At 30.3% G+C, this 21,331-nt stretch overlaps 1 protein-coding gene across 1 annotated transcript; it reads left to right on the top strand.

Moving 5' to 3' along the window:
• The first annotated feature begins 2,000 nt into the window (after positions 1 to 2,000).
• LOC149246975 (protein TAPETUM DETERMINANT 1-like) lies at positions 2,001 to 12,261 on the top strand. The gene is made up of 3 exons (XM_089455807.1): positions 2,001 to 2,765; positions 4,085 to 4,210; positions 11,515 to 12,261. Exons 1-3 carry the CDS (start codon positions 2,663 to 2,665, stop codon positions 11,820 to 11,822), a joined length of 537 nt encoding a protein of 178 aa, XP_089311933.1. The 5' UTR covers positions 2,001 to 2,662; the 3' UTR covers positions 11,823 to 12,261.
• Positions 12,262 to 21,331: the final 9,070 nt, after the last annotated feature.

A 21,331-nucleotide genomic window follows, 5' to 3' on the forward strand; every position in this document is an offset into this window, starting at 1 on the left:
CACATTTTAAAACTCCCCTTTATGAATGAACACAGTAAAATATTGATCAACAAATTATAGTGTTGGGATGAGATCCCTATTTTTGCCTTATAGGGGCAGTGGGGTTTTATGGTAGTTCTTGTCACCCTTGAGCTATGACTTTGGATGGTCGTAGGAGATATAAGGTTGTTTTAGAAGCCCCCAAGATTGCATTTTGCTTTGTTGTTTTTTCTTTCATGGCCTATATTGCATTTGAATAAAAATTGCTCTTAGTCAAGGAGTTGGACATGACTTGTGTGATTAAGGGTAAGATGGATTACCTTTGTTAACCCTTTCTACAAGTTGACTTTAACATAAATTATTGCATAGGCAAACACGTCATCTTTAGGTTATAATATATTGATGTATCTTCAAAGGGACTCCCCTATGCACCTCCTCATCTCTTCATTCTAATAGCATAGTGGAAAATGAGGTAGCCAAATCCATACTAGAACAATTGAGGGAATGCCATTTTTAGGATAGAAATCTAGGGTCCACTTGTTAAGATATATGTCTCTTATGTTAAGAAAATATGCTCTAGTTATGAAGATCAAATCTCAATCTTTGTAATGCTCAAAGATGAATACATAAAACCATCATTCATAGAAGAATCGGGTGAAATTGTCTATCTCCCACATGTAGTTCTTACCCTCAACCCCTCTCCACGAGATTTGAACCAATGACCTAATGGGACTAAAACTCACACAACCCAACCCACACCACACACATATATATACACACATACACATATTCACAACCCACAACATCACTTTCTATGTATGGAAAAACACTTGTCTTACTTGTCACTTACATGTGGAGAAAATCTCTTATTTGGTGCTTTGGACTCCTTGAAAAGACAACACATAATACTTGGATGAAACCTCCTTTTAAGGGAATTTTTTAGGGGCCAAATTAAGGCAATATTTTGGACATTTAACTTTTTTTTCACCTATTTGGTTAAAAATTCACCTACCATTTATTTTTTTGTAAGGTTGTAAATTTTCATTAATGAAACTGCATTTTTGAATGCATAAATAGATCTTTTTCCTTGTAAAATTCCTATGGCACTCCAATTGTGGAGATTACATAGCTCAAACCTACAATTCCAACAAATCCTTGTTAGATTTCAGTGCAAAATTATACATGACAAAGAGTAAAAACATATAACAATTAAACTAATGACTATGATGATGACTAATGTTAGACTGAAATAACATATTGAACTTGAAGAAAGCAATATATTAATTGGAAATCATTAAAAGCTTATTTTTATGGTAAAAAAACATTAACAAAAGTGTTCCAAGATCATCATAGTTTTTTTTTTTTGGTCACAACTAAGTTGGGCCTAAGCTAGGGCAAACTCCAACCTTGGATGGAAGGACGATATCCCTGGCAATGAGACACTATAGTGTTGGATGGAAAAATGATCTACCCACCAATGAGACACCATCACCAACAAGTGTTGGATGAAAAAATATGATCTACCCACTAATAAGGCACCATCACCAACCTAATGTTGGTTGGAAAAATGCTCTCCTCACACATGAAACACTATCATCATGCTAGTGTTGGATGGAAAATTGATTTACCACCAATAAGATACTATCACCATGATTGTGACAATCTCAATCGAAGTTAATACCTTTTAAAACATGAATAGCTTTTAAAACAATGTAATTCGAGCAAAGGTGGATTCCATCCTTGCCCTTCCCATAAAATTTGAACTTCGAAGTCATTGTATCAACATCGAATAACAGGTTGACAACAAAGATAACCGACATTTATCCTGGAGGACATTCTGTGATCTTTCATGTCCTGTACTCAACACGCGCAAGGGACTACAGGCATCCATGGCGGCAATGGCAAAAGGGCAAGGGGGGCGATTTCTAGGCACGCCATATGTGAGCAAAATTGAGACAGAGAGACGACCCACGAGGGATAGCAGGGCAGAGGTGAGGGCGACGTTAATTGAAAACGTCAAACCCAATGAGGAAAAAGGAGGCAGTGTGGGCCACCTGGTCACCTGGCGGCGCAGGACGGATTAGAAAATAGAATTTCTGCGAGAGAGATTTCGGCATCTTCCTCGCCATAGCCCTGCACATGACATTAAATGCGAGAGCGTACAGGAAGCACGTCCACCGCCGGCCTACCAATTCTCTCGCTCTCCTGCCCCCAAATCTTCCTCCACGTTTTGCCATCCAACGGCCCACACACAGTGATTCAGACCTCTCGATATCGCACGCCGCCCTTCCTTTATTCACATATCATTCTTCATTTAATTCCTCTGCACCCTCTGCGCCCCCTCTCCCTCCTGCCATGCAACTTGTTGCTCCTACTTCTGGTTGGTGAAACTTATAAAATGAAATATATATCACTGTGAGAGCTGTACGTGGGGACATGTTTCATTTTCAATTTCTGCTTCTGTTACAAATGGTCCACACCCTCCTCCCCCTTACCTCTATGCTGTTCGTTTCTCTTTTATTGCTTTCCTAACAAACCAGCCCCTTCCCAACAGTAGAAAATACACTTTGATATTCTTCTGGTCAAAGCAGTCTGGGACTTGCTTCCTGCAAATAAATAAATAAATGCAGAGCCTGTGAGCCGAGTTTTGTTTTCCTTTTGCATCATTGGAGGGGGCATTATAATGGGCAGGAAGATATATTTTTATAAAATGCTGCTGCGCTTCAAATTCTCATGCTTGCTCCTTTTCTTCTTCTTTTGGCTTCGTGCAAGCTTCCTGAGCTCAGGTTTGAAATCCAATAACACCCTTGTTTCTATTTTATAAGTGAAATCAATGGTTGCAGTCTGATATTCTTTATACCAAAATACACTGTTGCAATCTGATTTAAGTGAAATCAATGGTTGCAGTCTGATATTCTTTATACCAAATTTCAATAACACCCTTGTTTCTATTTTATAAGTGAAATCAATGGTTGCAGTCTGATATTCTTTATACCAAAATACACTGTTGCAATCTGATGTAAGTGAAATCAATGGTTGCAGTCTGATAATTCTTTATACCAAAATACACTGTTGCAATCTGATGTTTTCACTGGTGAACAATTCAAACTTATACAGGTTTCTAAAAATATTGATCATAAGATCTTAGCTGGAGTGATTTGATAAAAAAAATTGTTTGCGAGTTGTTTGGTTCTTAAAAATATTGATTAAAAGATTTTAGTGTGAGTGGTTGGGTGAAAATTTTGTTTTTAGGAAGTGGTTCAAGATTTTCAAAAACATGTTGTGACTGGCTCATTTGTGAAATTTATAAAATAATTGTATCTCATATAAAATCAATTTAAAATACCTTTAACTGCCAATGTTTCAAATTACAGATTCTCCTGAAATACTCAACTGCCAATGTTTCAAATTACAGATTCTCCTGAAATACTCATTTCATTTTGATTAATAGAAAAAAACGACACCCTACCTGAGTGGTAGAGGTGCTCTGCATTCTGTCATGTGCTGAGCTGGGTTGATCTCCTTGATAGCTCTTGTTTAATAAGTATTATTTTAAAGTGCAAAATCAGAAGTTTTTTTGAATCCCATGGGTGGTTATCCAGGTTAAGATGAATCCATCCTCTGTTTTTTAACCAAAGGCCGAGTAGTTTGATAAATTAGCTGATGCAAGCTGAGCAAATGCCAGAGTGTCATTGAAAGTATTCAATTGAAATTTGATAGTAGTGACTTAGCAGTGATTTCACTGTACGTTCATAGGGAATAACAAATTCAGCCTTTCTGTAATTTCATTTGAGTAATCTGGATTCTGCATTTAATGATTATCAATGTTAAATATGACCTATAGAGTTTTTATAAAAAAATTTAGATTAATTATATTATATATGTTGATCATGATGTGATTAATCTAAAAAATTATTGAAATCAGTATAGACAACAGAAATTTAAAATCAAATATATAGAGTTTGTAATTTAATAAAATAATTTAGAAATTAATAAGAATTTTTTTATTAAAATAAAGTATAAATCACAAAAATCTAAAATCAAACATATAAGTTCTATAATTCCATAAAACAAAGTTACTTACCTTGTGGGGATCTTGCTGCAGGGTTTCTTAATGTAGTGGATACTCAGGTAGAAAAAGATTCCAACATTTCAGAACAAATCGGAGCAGTGGGCATAGCGAGTACAATGACTGTGACAATATACAAGAACCGCAGACTCAGAGCCACTGGTAATTTCAAGATCCTTTACTGGAGAGTAACTTTGCATTTATAAAATCTCAGTTTTATTTGTTTGCCCAGAAAGCATTGCAAGGTCTGCGAGATAATGTAAAGAATATAGGGAAGACTTGATTTAGAATTTTGATCTCAATTATTTCAAAAGATGTTTTAAACAGCAATGTAGACATTTTTGTGGTGGTTTGTTGGTAAACTAAATGATTTAAATTTTATTTTGTTTATTTTTTTTAATATTTTTTATTTCTTATTTTTTATATGTATTAAATTATACAATACTATATATCTCCAGTTCTTAATTAATTCTTATTTAATTCTTATTTATTTAAGGTATTCAAATTTTTCTTTGTAAGAGGTATTGAAGTTTCTTATATTTAGGCTTATCATTTTTTTAAATATGTAAGAAGCATGGAAGTGTTCCAGATTTATTATTTTTATTCTTTATTAGTAAGATAGATTATATATATAAAAAGTTGATTTAAAAAAATTTAAATTTTAAATATCATAATTTATATAATATAATTAATTAATAAATTATATATAATTTTTTTATGATACTTATTTAATTATTATATATATATATATATATTTCAATATTATATATTTAAAATTTACCATTTAATTTACTTCAACCAAATATATATTTTAAATGGTTTAAAAGCTCATTCTATAATGCAACAGGGAATAGAAAGGCTTGTAACATCCATGTCATCTAGAATCAAAGTACTTTATAATGTAAAATCCATTGTATCAAATAATTATTTTCATATGAGAAAATAAAAATACTGGCATATTTTTAATAAATAAAAATTTATAAAATTATAATAATATATTAATTTTGGTTTTAATGTTTCAGTGATATTTTTTCTTTTAAGTAAATTTTTATAGATATTTCAAACCAAATTATTTGTAGTTATTATGATGAAGTAACATGATGTATATGTATATGTGTTTATTATTTTTTATTATTGAATATTATCCGGATGTTTATGATACCATCCTGTTTCAGATTTTTGTATGGATAAAGAGATATATATTTAAAAAATAATTTTTTAAAAAATATACATTTTTGATTTATTATTATTATTATATTAATTTACATTAATTTATATATATAATTTTGATTTTTGATTTCTGAGTATAAAATGATATAATTTTTTTTCCAGTTTTTTTTATTGGCAAGAGTTTTGCATTTCAAAAAAAATAATTTTTATAAAAATTTAATATATATGTATTTGATTTGCAAATATAAAATGATATAATTTTTTTTAGTTTTTTATATTGAGAAAAACATTTGCATTTAAAAAAAAATGTTATTTATAAAAATGTTATAGATTTCAAGGTTTTTCTTTTTCTTTTTGTATTATTTTACTATACAATAAGACAATCAGGCTTGATAGTTAACAAGTTAATTTAAATTAACATTATATATAAATTTAGTAGATTTTGTTCAAGGGTCTTGGATAGATGGTGATAGGGTGTTCTCTTAAGGTACTCCTTGATGTGAAGTCACTGGTTCAATTCTGCCCCATTTGGGAGATATCTTAGACTTGATGAAGATGTAGTGGTCCCACCAAACTTTATAAAAAGTAAAAATTTAATATATTTCAAATTTTCTATTTTTTCTACTTACCTATTAAACCTATTAACCCTTGTTTATTTTTAATATATAGAAATTTCTGACTTGAAATGATATTATTTTGTACCAATATTGTACTAATAATTTAGTTAATATCATATTGATATTTTATAGGTTTGTTTTTAATATATATAATTTTTTTTATTATTAAAATAATATTATTTTGTACTTGAGTGGGTCTAATAGTTAAGAGCATGTGTTTCCTCCTAGGAGATCACAGGTTCAAAACCAGAGGGAGGTAGAGTATGCATGCTTTAGTAGACTTAGCAGTAGTGAAATGGCTGTGAGGTGGTTCTTGTCCCACAAACAAGGGGTCTCATACACCAATTTGGTCTTTGGCTTGGCTTTGACCTTAAACTTGGATAATAATAATAATAATAATATTTTTTAAGGGGTAGTTTAACTTATAGAGGAAATAACTTTTTTCACCTGAATTCATCAAAATATGGCAATACAATTTCAAATTATTGTTATTTAAAATACATTTTTGAATGCATAAATGAATTCAGCAGGGATGCTGAAAACCCATGGGGCACTAGAATTATGTAGATTAAATAATTTAAACTCAAATTTCTAAAAACCTGTTAAATTTTGATTAAAATTAACTAGAAAAAATCTCTTTAATAAATTACACCTTTTTTAATATCATATTGATATTTTTTAATGAGTAATATAGATATTTATATAATATTACATTAATTTCTGGGGCGATTCTGAGCAGAATTACTGTCACCTTCAGTTCCAATAATTAATGAACATGTATATGACAGACATGTTAGGGTACTAGATAGACTTGGCTCTAATTCAACATAAACAGGTTATGAATTTCAATTTCTCACTGAGAGGACTGGAACGGTTACTCAACTGAAAGAAAGAAAAAAAGAAATTATTTTAACATCTACCATGTTAAAGATAGTCTATGGGACAGATTGCTTCTTCATCTTCTTGAATATGTATTCAGTTTTTTTTTTTGTGAAGCTTCCAGATAAATGCTCCCAACTTTTCGACAAACCTCTAACTAAATAAATGATCCCATGAACTAGCTACCAACATACCTAAATACATCCAAAATTACCTTGAGAGGCGCCCCTTAATACATGGGGCCTCTCTATTTCAAAGGGGAATTCGACGCGGTAGTTTAACTGGTTTATGTAGTTTGGGGATATTTTCTCGTTAGGTTGTCGGAATTATAAGTTTGAAGTCAGGGTATTGAACTGTTTTTTACATAGGAAAAAATAGGTTTTATTAATTAATTTTTTAATGTTTATATAATTTTAATTAACAAAACAATTTAATAAAAATAAATAAATTATTTAATCAATTTTAATTTAAAAATTCTGAAACTTAAAATAATTAAATAAATAAGATTAATATTCAAAAAACTGTTTTCATGCAGGAACAACCACCTAAACGCTGAAAGGAATAAACTTCTAACAACTAAATACACTGTAATAAACGCTGAAAGGAATAAACTTCTAACAACTAAATACACTGTAATACTAAAAAGGAAATAACATTCATAGTGTTGTTATTATTATTTTTTTTCCCAAAAAGATATTTAGATAAAAAGGAGGAATAATATTACTGTCACTTGTTTTTCATGTGCGTTGAAAGCTAAGAGGGGCAGCAAGCTCAGAACAGTGGCTTGCCCTCACTAGCCCTCACTAAAGAGAAAGGAGAAAACTGAAAGAGAAGACCAAAAGATACACTATAGAAGAGTAGAAGATCAATAGGTAGAATAAAGTATTTAATATAGCTCGCTATGATACAATGTATCAAATAATAATAATTTTTTTTTTATAATAATATAGAAATTAGTATAAATTTATTTTTGTATGTTTATTAAATTAATATAAAGTTAAAGATGAATGTAAATTGATCAAAATATAATTAGTATAGATTTATTTTAAGTAAGGATTTAATATGAGTACACTGAGATAAAAAATTTTGAGTGTAAATTTTTTTAGAGTGGAAAATATAATATTATTTTTCATTGTATTTTTGAATGCTAAATAAAAAATATATATATATGATCAAATAAACATTTTAATTATAAAAATTTACTTTTTCATGATATATACATATTTTATTAAATGATATATAATATATACATGATTGACATTAAAATATTTTACATAACATGTACATAGATACATTTTATCAAACAAATTAAAATGGTTTATTATTGTTAATAGTGTATTTTTTAAGTATATGTCAATATTAATTAGTTTACAAATATTTTATTGATATCTCACATAGTTTTTTATTATTGAATATTATCTGGATGTTTGATTTCTAACTATAAAATTTTTGTATTGAAAAAGAGATTATTATCTGGATGTTTGATTTCTAACTATAAATTTTTTGTATTGATAAAGAGATTTACATTTAAAAAACAATTTCTGAAAAAGGTTGATATATATATAATTTTGATTTTTGATTTCTAAGTATAAAGTGATATAATTCTTTTTTTTTTCAGATTTTTTTTTATTGGTAAGAGTTTTGCATTTCAAAAAAAAAGTTCTATAAAAATTATAATTATAATTATATATATATATATATATATATATATATATATATTTTGATTTCCAAATATAAAATGATATAATTCTTTCTTTAGTTTTTTTATATTGAGAAAAAGTTCTGCATTTCAAAATAGTTTTCTCTTTCTATTTTTGTATTATTCTACCATACAATAAGACAATCACGCTTGATAATTTACAAGTTAATTTAAATTAACTTTATATATAAATTTAGTAGATTTTGTTCAAGGGTGTTGGATAGATGGTGATAGGGTGCTCTCTTGAGACACTCCTTGATGTGAAGTCATTGGTTCAATTCTGCTCCATTTGGGAGATATCTTAGACATGATGAAGATGTAGTAATCCAGACTCCCACCAAACTTTAATAAAAATTTAATAAACTTAAATTTTCTATTTTTCTACTTACCTATTAAACTTATTAACCCTTGTTTATTTTTAATATATAGAAATTTCTTAAAATGATATTATTTTGTAAAAATATTGTACTAATAATTTAGTTAATATCATGTTGATATTTTATAGGTTTGTTCTTAATATATATAATTTTTTTACATTAAAATAATATTATTTACTTGAGTATGTCTAACCGTTAAGAGGACGTGTTTCCTCCTAACAGGTCACAGGTTCAAAAGCATAGGGAGGTAGAGTATGTATGCTTTAGTAGACTTAGCAGTCAAATGGCTGTGAGGTGTGTCTTGTTCCAGAAACAAGGGGTCTCATAGGCCAATTTGGTCTCTGGCTTGGCTGTGACCTTAAACTTGGATAATAATAATAATAATAATATTTGTTTAAGGGGTAGTCTAACTTATAGATGAAATAGATTTGTTCACCTGAATTCACCAAAATAAGGCAATACAATTTCAAATTTTTGTTATTTAAAATACATTTTTGAATGCATAAATGAATTCAGCAGGCACCTTGAAAACCCATCGGGCACTAGAATTATCTAGATTAAACAATTTAAACTCAAATTTCTAAAAATCTGTCAAATTTTGATTAAAATTAACTAGAAAAAATCTAATTAAAAAACTACACTTTTTAATATCATATTGATATTTTTTTATAAGTAATATAAATATTTATATAATATTACATTAATTTCTGGGCCTATTCTGAGCAGAATTACTGTCACCTTCAGTTCCAATAATTAATGAACATGTATATGACAAACATGTTAGGGTACTAGATAGACTTGGTGCTAATTCAACAGAAACAAGTTAAGAATTTTAATTTCTTACTGAGAGGGCTGGAACTGTTAGTTAACAAGAAAGAAAGAAATTAATTTAATGTCCACCATGCTAAATATAGTTTATGGAACAGATTGCTTTTTCATCTACTTGAATTATGTATTCTGTTTTTTTTTTGTGAAGCTTCAAAATAATTGATTCTAATTTCTTGACAAACTCCTACTTAAATAGATTATCCCAAGGGCTAGCGGCCAGCATCTATGTATAACTTTCCCTGTTATCTTTGAAAACCTTAAAAAAAAAATTATGAATACTGAACCAGACCATATTGACCATCGTTCAAGAGCCTGCATGAATCTGGGTGGAATGAAATTTCTATTTTCCTGAATAGAACAGGAATGGACGAGAATCTTCGTCCGGAATTACCTTGAGAGGCGCCCCTTAATACATGGGGCCTCTCGATTTCAAAGGGGAATTCAACGTGGTAGTTTAACTGGTTTACGGAGTTTGGGGATATTTTCTCGTTAGGTTGTCGGAATTATAAGTTTGAAGTCAGGGTATTGAAATATTTTTTACATAGAAAAAAATTAGGTTTTATTAATTAATTTTTTTGGTTTTATATAGTTTTTAATTAACAAAACAATTTAAAACTTAAAATAATTAAATAAATAAAATTAATATCTCAAAAAACTGTTTTCATGGAAGAACAACACCAAAATAAACTTTTAGTAACTAAAAACATTGTAATACTAAAAAGGAAATAACATTTATATTATTGTTATTATTATTTTTTTACCTTGTTTTTTTATTCACCTTGAAACCTAAGAGGGGATGTGCCTTGAAAGCTAAGAGGGGCAGCAAGCTCAGAACAGTGGCTTGCCCCCACTAAAGAGAAAGGAGAAGACTGAAAGAGAAGACCAAAAGGTACAATAAGATTAAAATGTAGAAAAAAGTATTTAATATACTTAGATATGATACAATGGATTGAATTATAATAATAATTATTTTTTTTAAATAATAATATACAGGTTAGTATAAATTTATTTTTGTATGTTGATTAAAGTAATATAAAATTGTTCAAAATATAATTAGTATAGATTTATTTTAAATAAGGATGTAATATGAGTACAGTGAGATGAAATTTCTGAATTTTAATTTTTTTAGAGTGCAAAATACAATGTTATTTTTCATTGTTTATAATGTATTTTTAAATGTTAAATAAAATATATATATGACCAAATAATTATAAAAACTCACTTTTTTATGATATATACATAATTTTTTTAAATGATATATAATATATATATGATTGACATTAAAATATTTTACATAACATGTACATAAATACATTTTATCAAACAAATTAAAACAGTTTTTTATTATTAATAATGTATTATTAAGTATATGTCAATATTAATTAGCTTACAACTATTTTATTGATATCTCACATAGTTTTTTTAATATATACTATTAAAATATTTTATTGAGAAAACTCTAGGCAATAATCACATAGAGATGTTTTATGGATGAGTTTCTAACTATGAGTATGGTTCATAGTCAGGACTAGATGAACCACACTTACGGTTCGAACCACACTTATGGTTCGAAATGTGTAGGGAAAAAATATCTCTTCTATGTGATTATTGCCGAAAATTTCTCAATAATTTAAATATAAATCACACAAGTCTAAATTAAGAAATTAAAATATTTTATTTTAACAATTATATATATGGAATTGATATTCACATAAATTAATTAACATAAACATCTTTAATGAATTAATATATTCCTAAACCAATATATAATTAACATAAATTTCTGCAGCTTATCAAAATGCAATTAGCAAAAGCTTTAGTTGAATGCAGAGTATGTATTTTCATTTTCATTCCAATGCAGAGAAAGTCTCACAATCCAAACAATTTTTTTGGCAGGCAATAATATATGCACTAAGAGAGACATAAGCATTTCTCAGAGCCGGGATTCATCCACAGGGATCCCTGAATACATAGTCCAGATCGTGAACACTTGCATGTCTGGCTGCGCTCCCTCGAATATCCATGTGCACTGTGGCTGGTTCGCCTCTGCCAAAATAGTGAACCCTAAAGTCTTCAAGCGGGTTGCATACGACGACTGCATTGTCAATGGCGGGAGGCCTCTGAAGAGCAGTCAAGTAATTCGTTTCACATATGACAATTCCTTCATGTACCCACTGTCCTTCAAGTCTGCAATCTTCTGTTAGATCCGAATCATCATCATCATTTCATGCTTCCATGCTTCCGTGCCATTCCACCAATGTAACGTAGACTCAGTACTAATTTGCACGCTCGCCAGGATTCTCATGGATTTGAATTTATTCTTTCCTGTTGCTTACTTTGACTGTTACAGGCGTGTGGGAAGAAACGCCGCCACTGTTAATCAAATCAACCAGTGGTTTATATAGTTGATTGATTGGACTTCAAATTTATGTACATTGGGCACACATAAAAATACAGTATATACAGTTTTTTTTGCATTAACAGAACGTTTGGCGCGGGATGCTATAACGGTTAAAGCTAGGTAACTGAGAAGATATGCCAAACTGATATGTGTGGTCTTTCACAAATTTTTTTGGAAGCCTCAATCTAAAATGTGAAGCTCTCATTATTTTTGTTGGAAAGATTTATGAATATGAATACAAATGAGCATGTTGATGTTTTTAGGATGAATGTCAATAACATTTTTTTAATTGAAATTAGAGTTAATATTTAATGTCAATAACATTTTTTTAAATTGGAATTAGTGTTAATAAGATAAATGTTAAGGAATTTAGACTTCTGTGATCCATAACATTGTTAAGATAGTCTTCGGCAAAATCACATAACCAATCTTTTGTCGACGCGTTTCGAACCAACCAGTGTGGTTCATCGTCAGGACAAGTTGAACCACACTTGTCCTGACGATGAATCACACTCGTTGGTTCAAAACGCGTCGACAAAAGATTGGTTATGTGATTTTGCCGAAGACTATCTTAACAAGATAAATGTTAACAATATTGGTCTGAATTGAAATTATCGTTGATAGTTTTAAGATGAATGTCAACAATATTTTTTAAATAGAAACTATTATAATTGATAAATTTTATTATTTTATATTTTGATTATAGGTTTACTGGACATAAATATGTATTTGAATAATAATATATCTACTTCGATTTCAATAAAATAACAAATGAAAAAATATATAAAAATTGTTGGCATATGACCAGCCTGCCTCTCTGCAAAAAGGTGTATCCATTACCAGCCTGCCTCTCTGCAAAAAGGTGTATCCATTATTAGTAGCAATTGAAGCTCTGATAATGTTTGTTGGGAAGATTTTATGAATATGCAGAATGAAAAAATATATATATATATATATTAAATTAATATTTTTTAGATGTTAAGTATTAATGTTAAGTACTAAAATATTTATAAATTTATTTTTCTTTCATATGAAAATAAATGAGAACTAAGTTTGGATAAAAAGTATAGCAATCATTTTTCCCAATCATGGAAGTGTTATTGGATAAAATCTTTAAGGCTAGGGTTAGTAGCCCCAACAAACTAAACTAAATGAATAATAAAGAAAACTCAATTAGTCATATGATTTGCCTAGAATTCACCAAGTAAGGGATAAGTATTTATAGGTGGGTCCTAAACTTGATGCAGAGGTCGAAACTCTCGTTCTTACTCAAGAGGTGCAAACATTCATTCTTACTCAAAAGGTGCAAACATGCCATACAAATAATAGACTAACACACTAAATAATAAATTCGAAGGATACAAGAAAACATATGATTTATTAGTTCATCAATTATTCAAAAAAATATTATAAACATAACATATGAACAAATAAATTGAAATGGAATATGAGTTCCTTTATAACATACGAACAAATAAGTTGAAATGGAACATGAGTTCCTTTATTGAAATTTGGCATAGAGGTAGTTACATAGTCTCATGATCCTTGTTGCAAGCATTGAATAGAAGTTTTATTCAGATCCTTCTTTCCTGAGCCACTACAACAAAACTTATGTGAGTGTGAGGACTCAACATAGCAACTTGGAAACTAGGGCTTCCTAAAGCAGGGGAAGTGCAAAAAGTGAATAGTAGCCCTCATTGGGGACAATTTCACAGGAGTTTGGATGCAACGACAAATCATGGAGACATGTGGACCATCTAAGGTGCATATAAATACTACCATACACTGGTTTGGGTGGTTATGCTACGTGATGCAATAGGTGGGTTTCTAGTTTAACTCATAAACATTGCCCGATATATATGTGTGTGTGTGTGGAGGGGGGGAGAGGGCAAGGTGGGGGGGCGGTGTGAGTTTACTTTAAAATACCTATGTATATATGTCTTTTACATTTAGGCAACTTGTGTAGAATTTGAATATTTTTTCTTAAGATAAGGTCAAGTTTGCATAGGAAAAATTGGATGCTCCCATGGCCAACATGCATCTAGAGATAAGTGTGGCAAAAAATGCTATAATGCCAAAAATGTGTCTTACTTTGTATAAAGATATTTCATTGAATGTGGATATTGAAAATTTTATTTCACATTGATTTTATTTTATTTTTGTTATTAATAAGTGTTTTAAATAGTATGCATGAACTCCATGTTGAGAAAGGAAAGAAAGAAATATACATACTTCAAAATATTTGTGTATATATGTCTTTTACATTTAGGCAACTTTGTGTAGAATTTGAATTTTTTTCTTAAGATATAGTCAAGTTTGCATAAGAAAAATGTGATGCTCCCATGACCAACATGCATCTAGAGATGAGTGTGGCAAAAGATGCTATAATGCTAAAAATGTGTCTTTCTCCGTATAAAGATATTTCATTGAATGTGGATATTGAAAATTTTATTTCACATTGATTTTATTTTATTTTTGTTACTAATAAGTGTTTTAAATGGTATGCATGAACTCCAGGTTGAGAAAGGAAATAAATATACATACTTTTAAATACCATGTGGCAACTTCATGGAAACATAAGGAATTACATGTTTCATTCATATTAAACCCTAAAAATCCCCGTCAAATTTTCTTGCAACAATAAAAAAAAATGAATGTGTTGTTTTTTTTACCATGAAAATATATTAATACCATCAAATAAACAAATGTGTTTTTTTCAAGAGAATACAAGATGGAGCCTAGACAAACAAAGCTTTTGACAATAGTCATGCCTCCATTAGATTTTGACATATCCCTTGGAGTTATTTCAATAGGCCCTCTCAAGGTGACCCTTCACAATGTGGGTTTGGTTCAAAAGTAGAGTTTGTGGCTCTATAGGTGTTCATTTCTTTAAGTCTAAAGATTGAAGGTTGAAATTTCTAAGTTGCAAGATCAATAGATTCCAAGTTAGTAATTGACTTGGCAAACCAAAATTCCAAAGTCTAGAATGTCAAGAATTACATTAAAAATTTGGGTGGTTATGCTACGGGATGCAATAGGTGGGTTTCTAGTTTAACTCGTAAACCTTGCCCGATATATATGTGTGTGGGGGGGGGTGGGGTTTTTGAGTTTACTTTAAAATACTTGTGTATATATGTCTTTTAGATTTAGGCAACTTGTGTAGAATTTGAATATTTTTTCTTAAGATAAAGTCAAGTTTGCATAGGAAAAATTGGATGCTCCCATGGCCAACATGCATCCAGAGATAAGTGTAGCAAAAGATGCTATAATGCCAAAAATGTGTCTTACTTTGTATAAAGATATTTCAATGAATGTGGATATTGAAAATTTTGTTTCACATTGATTTTATTTTATTTTTGTTATTAATAAGTGTTTTAAATAGTATGCATGAACTCCATGTTGAGAAAGGAAAGAAAGAAATATACATACTTCAAAATACCTGTGTATATATGTCTTTTACATTTAGGCAACTTGTGTAGAATTTGAATTTTTTTCTTAAGATATAGTCAAGTTTGCATAGGAAAAATGTGATGCTCCCATGACCAACATGCATCTAGAGATGAGTGTGACAAAAGATGCTATAATGCCAAAAATGTGTCTTGCTCTGTATAAAGATATTTCATTGAATGTGGATATTGAAAATTTTATTTCACGTTGATTTTATTTTATTTTTGTTATTAATAAGTGTTTTAAATGGTATGCATGAACTCCATGTTGAGAAAGGAAATAAATATACATATTTTTAAATACCATGTGGCAACTTCTGGAAACTTAAGGAATTACATGTTTCATTCATATTAAACCCTAAAAAGCCCCATCAAATTTTCTTGCAACAATAAAAAAAAATGAACGTGTTGTTTTTTTTTACCATGAAAATACATTAATACCATCAAATAAACAAATGTGTTTTTTTCAAGAGAATACAAGATGGAGCCTAAACAAACAAAAGCTTCTAACACTAGTCATGCCTCCATTAGATTTCGACATATCCCTTGGAGTTATTTCAATAGGCCCTCTCAAGGTCACCCTTCACAATGTGGGTTTGGTTCAAAAGTAGAGTTTGTGGCTCTATAGGCTCTCATTTCTTTAGGTCTAAAGATTGAAGGTTGAAATTTCTAAGTTGCAAGATCAATAGATTCCAAGTTAGTAATTGACTTGGCAAACCAAAATTCCAAAGTCTAGAATGTCAAGAATTACATTAAAAATTTGAAATGGTTTTCATTTACTCACATCCATACAAAGCTAAATGTTAGCACTAATGAATTAAAAAAATCCTTTACATTTATGTTGGGACTTTTGTCATTTATGAATACTTTGAGAACAATTTGAGACAAATCATGCCATTTTCTTTATCGGAAGCTCCAATCTATACATGTTCCAAAATGATGTGGAATAGAAACATTTATTTAAGAAAAGAAGATTTAGATAAAAAAGTTCTAGTTGTTTTCTGGATTTTTAAATTCTAAATTTTGAAAAGGATATAGTTATTTTATGTTTAGAATGAACAAATGTATATGAGAATTTTTTAGCTTTTACCTTTAATAAAGTTTAGTTAATATCTTACTTTATGTTTGGAATGAACAATGTATACATGAGAAATTGTTTGCACATTGATAAATTTTTTTAGCTTTTAACTTTAATAAAGTTTAGTTGATATCTTATTTTATGTTTGGAATGAACAATGTATACATAGAAATTGTTTACACATTGATAAAATTTAATTAATATCATTGAAAAAAAATATATATATATCTTTTAAAAAATATAATTTAATTTTCTTTAAACATTTTTATTTTTATTTTATTTATATGTTTTACACCAATAATGTATATATATTAAATTTGTTTTATTTAAAAAATAATTAAGTAAATTGTACTAAAACAATGATCGCAACAAATGTGGTCACAAAGATTACATCATAATAAAGTATTAGTGTGTGAAAACATAAAAGCAGATGCCTGGTAACAAAATCATAGAAAATGTGTACTTATAATCCTTATTATATATAAACTCCTTCGTCATACGTATATAAAAGGTTTATTTTTGTGGTGATTTAATTTTTATTTTTAAATACAAATATTTTTACGTTTATATATTAAAATCAGTGTAATTATGTTGATTGGCATATTTATTATAAAATACGAATTTTAAATTGGTGTGTTTTGAATTAAAAAAATATTTGGAAATGTGAGATTTAAGGAAGAAGGTATATTTAATTTCGTCTAACTCTAATTTTGGTAGTTAATCAATTTTTTTTAAGTGAGATGAAAGTTCACTCGATTGTATGATGATAAATATATAATTTAACTTCAATGATATTGTGCTTATCCATATTAGTTAGTTACTTAATTTATATAGTTGCACTATTTTTTTATATTATTTTTTCAATTTTTTTTAGTGATGGCATTGTGAAAATGTTGTCTATCAATTTAATTGTACTTAGTTTTATTATATTAAATTATCAATCTATGTTTGTAAATTTATGAAGTGCTTGGAAAAATACATACAAGGATTCATTTTCTAATTCTACCAAATGTAAATTGACATGAAAGGAAATTTTAACCTAAGAAAGCATTGCAAATATAAACTAGGAAATCAATATAAATCTTAATCTAGGAAATCATTGAAATTTTGATATAGGAAAAATTGAAAATTTAATATATAAAAGTAAGTAAATATAATCTATGAAAGTATGGAAACTTAGTTTATGAAACCATGGAAACTTAATCCATGAAAGCATGAAAATATTTAATCTATAAAAGTGAGTAAACTTAGCTTATGAAAGCTTGTAAACTTAATCTAGAAAACATTTGAATATACAATTATAAACAAATAATGGAAAGAATGGGCATGCTTGTCAAACGAGGCCCTCCAATGCTCTGAAGCACACTAGAAGTTAAAAATTAGAATAACATCATATATTAAGTAAAATATGCTTGGAGCAACATAGCTACAAAGATATCTCTTTAAGTATTTTGATTACAAATTCTAAATTTCTTTTACTTCCTCCTCTCTCAAGTGGAGAAAGAACTCCTGTTTATAGATGGGTTGTTTTGATAAGAGGATAAGAAGCTAATAAATTTAGATACACTTTTCTCTCAAGTAGGTATAACCAATTTACTAAAATTAGGAGATCATTATCTTTACAAATCTTATTACAACTATCTAATAGCTTTGATATGAGACACTTATCAAAACTTCCATGGTTCTTCTCCATGAAATATGTTTGAATAATAATCTCAAACTTTCCTCAAATCTTCAAAAGTTTGAAGAGGAAATTCAAATTTGAGACTTAGAGGCCAAACGTGACTCTGTTGGAATCTTTAAATATGCCTACGAACATCATAAAACTCCTCCAACTTTTAGATATAAGTGAATACATGTTATTTTTCTAATATTCAACCATAAATACACTCAACACGCTATAATAAATGCTTTGGAGAATAATAAGTCTAAACTCCTATATAATCATGAAAGTGGTCTTAATGCACAGTTATGGAGTGATCTAAAACGTTGGGAAAAATTGTTAATGCTATGCAAGCTCCCTCATCAGTATTAAAAATATGTTTAGGATCGTCTCAAATTAACCAAAATGTGAAGAATTATGTGTCAAGTATTGAGTGTCTTTTATGAGCAATTTATGGGTTAATTAGTTGTTTAGAAACACATATACAAAAAGTAAATTACTGAGAAGTAAAACATAGAAAAATCATAAACACAAAGCTGATAAAGGAGTTCACCCAACTGGGCTACATCTCCTTGGACTTGCTTCAATGGCTAGGCCCTCTTTGGATTAATGGTAAATTCTCTGATTACATGCACCTGCAGTGCTCCAATGGTTTTGAAACCTGCTCCATCAGATTCAGAAGACCCAAAAACCTCAACAATGACTTTCCAAGCTCTGCAATTAGACTTCAACCGATCTAGGCTTGACCTCCTCTCTTGGTGGCCCTAGGCTTCCTTAAACTTCAACGTAGCAAAATCACGCACATAAGTGCCTTTCTACCTCTGCAACGTATTTCATTGTGTTTAGAGCATCCAAATCATCTAGGAATGACTCTTTCTGAGCCAAATTGGTCGAAAACTACCAAAGTTATGGCTTCTTCAGTTTTTCTTAGAAAATCTCCACTAAATCTAGAGAAACTCTAGTTAACTCTGCCAAATTTGGAGATAGCTCCGGATTTGTCGGCTCCGCCAAAATATACGCCAACTTAATTATTTTTTAATTAATGGTTAAACGTGGTTAATTCATCACTAAAATCCACTTAGCGCTTAATCTGCAATTAGCATAAAATGTTAGCCACCATTTGCAAACTCGTTACATGGTGGCGGTTAATGCTACCTAGCGGTTACATAACCGCTAGAGGTTAAGTTTGCAGTGCTGGTCACATAAGCAGTTAAGTTTAGCGGTTGATGCTAGTGGTTAACTCCAAATCCATTGGCGATTAACAAACGTGGTCACATGGGAGAGGGTTAACGCAAGCGGTTATCTCCCAAACTCCATGGTTTAACACTTTAAAATGCATTTGTGCCCATAGTATGTTAAGCAACACATGTGTGGTATGGTGGTAGAGAATTGCGCTTATTCAGGCGAGGTCACGGTTTTGACTCCCCAGTGGTCCCATAAAAATTTTCCCAACCTTTGAGAGGGCACATGGCAGCCTCCAGGCTTGCCACGTGTCATCCTCTCATTGGTCCACCAAATGCACTTTAACTAATTACGTGTCGCCACTTGTGATGATCCGGTTGGTCCATTTATGGGAATATTCTAGGAATATTCCAAAGAATATTTTTTTGCTGGCTGAGGCTGTACGGATGCCTAGTCAGCGTCCCAATGACAAAATTTTGAATGTTTGACCAAACGAACAACAGGCTCTAACTTTCTCATACAAACTCCATTTTGAGTGATATGAGTTGCGTTGGGATCGTATCACCGAGATGGACGTGACCATTCAGGTTTTGATTGATTCTAAGCACTTTTATTTTTGAACAAATTTTTGCCCCTAATCTAGATTTCGATCATACAGAATATGGTAAAAACTAAAGGAACGTGAAAGAAAAGAGAGTGAAAAAGATGACATTTTGGAGAGCTAACATTTCCCCCTAACTAAATATGTTGCATGTACTCATGCAACTTTGCATTGATTTTCATGGATTGAAGTCATCCCATTTTTTGTGTTCTTGAGGGGTGAAAGATGAAGTCATGTTTTGACTTTGAGATGTTGATCAGTGGTTGTCATTGATGTCAACCCAAGCAGCACCAGGGGCTACCCTGATCTTGCATGGTCATTTTGACTTGACAAATTACTCTATTCTCAGTTAAGGATCTTCTATATGGATTCTACTCATTGATATTTTTTCGTTGATATATGACACACCACATAATTCTTCACGGTTTGAGAGATATTCAAGATTGAAGTTAGTAACTCGAGTTGGTGGGCTAAAACCCTATGGGGTTGTGGTATGGCACTCATAATTTGTTGTGGTCATTGAATAGTCAATAATTAATAAAAAAATTCTCATAAAATCCCTACAACGTTGACTTATTGAGGACCCTCTCAACTCAAGACATTCATATAAATAGTGGCCCTCATATCCTCCTCTAGTAGGGATTTTGTGTCTTCAAACAGGCCATCATGACATTTTCACTATAATGTTTTTTCCGCAAAGCTTCAGAAGCTGAAAGTAAAACCCATTTGAGCCGACATCTTGATGAACCTCGTGACCGAATTTTAGATCTTGGTTTGATATATTTTCGAAGATATGATCTAAGTTAGGGTTGTTGCAGGCTTCCGAATTCCATGTCAAATAGGGGACATTGGGAAATGCATCATAAATTCCTCTTTAAGCATTAGATTCAAATTTCGTAAATAGTCACAGAAAGAGGACATACTTTAGTTTGTTGAGTAGTGTTTTCATGGCCTAAGTTCGCAATAGTGACACACGACACTTCGTACAAGTTCGCTCTACTGAACCAGTATATAATCAGGTCATCGTGGGATATTGGGCATAACTTTTGTGGAAGAATCCAATCTTGATCATACCTGTGGGTTTGGAAAGAGGACTCAGAGGGCAACTATCAACAATCGTAGATTGATAGCAAAGGGTCCAGAGCCCATCCTTGATCGATGATGCATCCAGATTTCTTGATCGGGATTGGGGTCTACCTCGCAGTCTACATTGTCGATCTCATCAAACTGACAGGCTTGGTTAGCTGCACAACAGATGTCGTGGAGGGAGTGAAATAAGGGGATAGGTTCCAAGATTTACACTGGAGGTGACAAGCAAATGTCTGCAATAGAGAGGGTGTAA

Source organism: Pinus tabuliformis, chromosome 7, assembly GCF_031772625.1.
Source record: "Pinus tabuliformis cultivar Carrire ecotype Pingquan chromosome 7, CPIR1, whole genome shotgun sequence".
Classification (NCBI taxonomy): Eukaryota; Viridiplantae; Streptophyta; class Pinopsida; order Pinales; family Pinaceae; genus Pinus; species Pinus tabuliformis.

Coding starts and splice junctions, on each gene's coding strand:
- LOC149246975 (XM_089455807.1), top strand. CDS start 2,663: ATGGGCAGGAAGATATATTTTTATAAAATGCTGCTGCGCTTCAAATTC. Junction 2,766..4,084: donor TGCAAGCTTCCTGAGCTCAG/GTTTGAAATCCA, acceptor ATCTTGCTGCAG/GGTTTCTTAATGTAGTGGAT. Junction 4,211..11,514: donor CCGCAGACTCAGAGCCACTG/GTAATTTCAAGA, acceptor TTTTTTTGGCAG/GCAATAATATATGCACTAAG.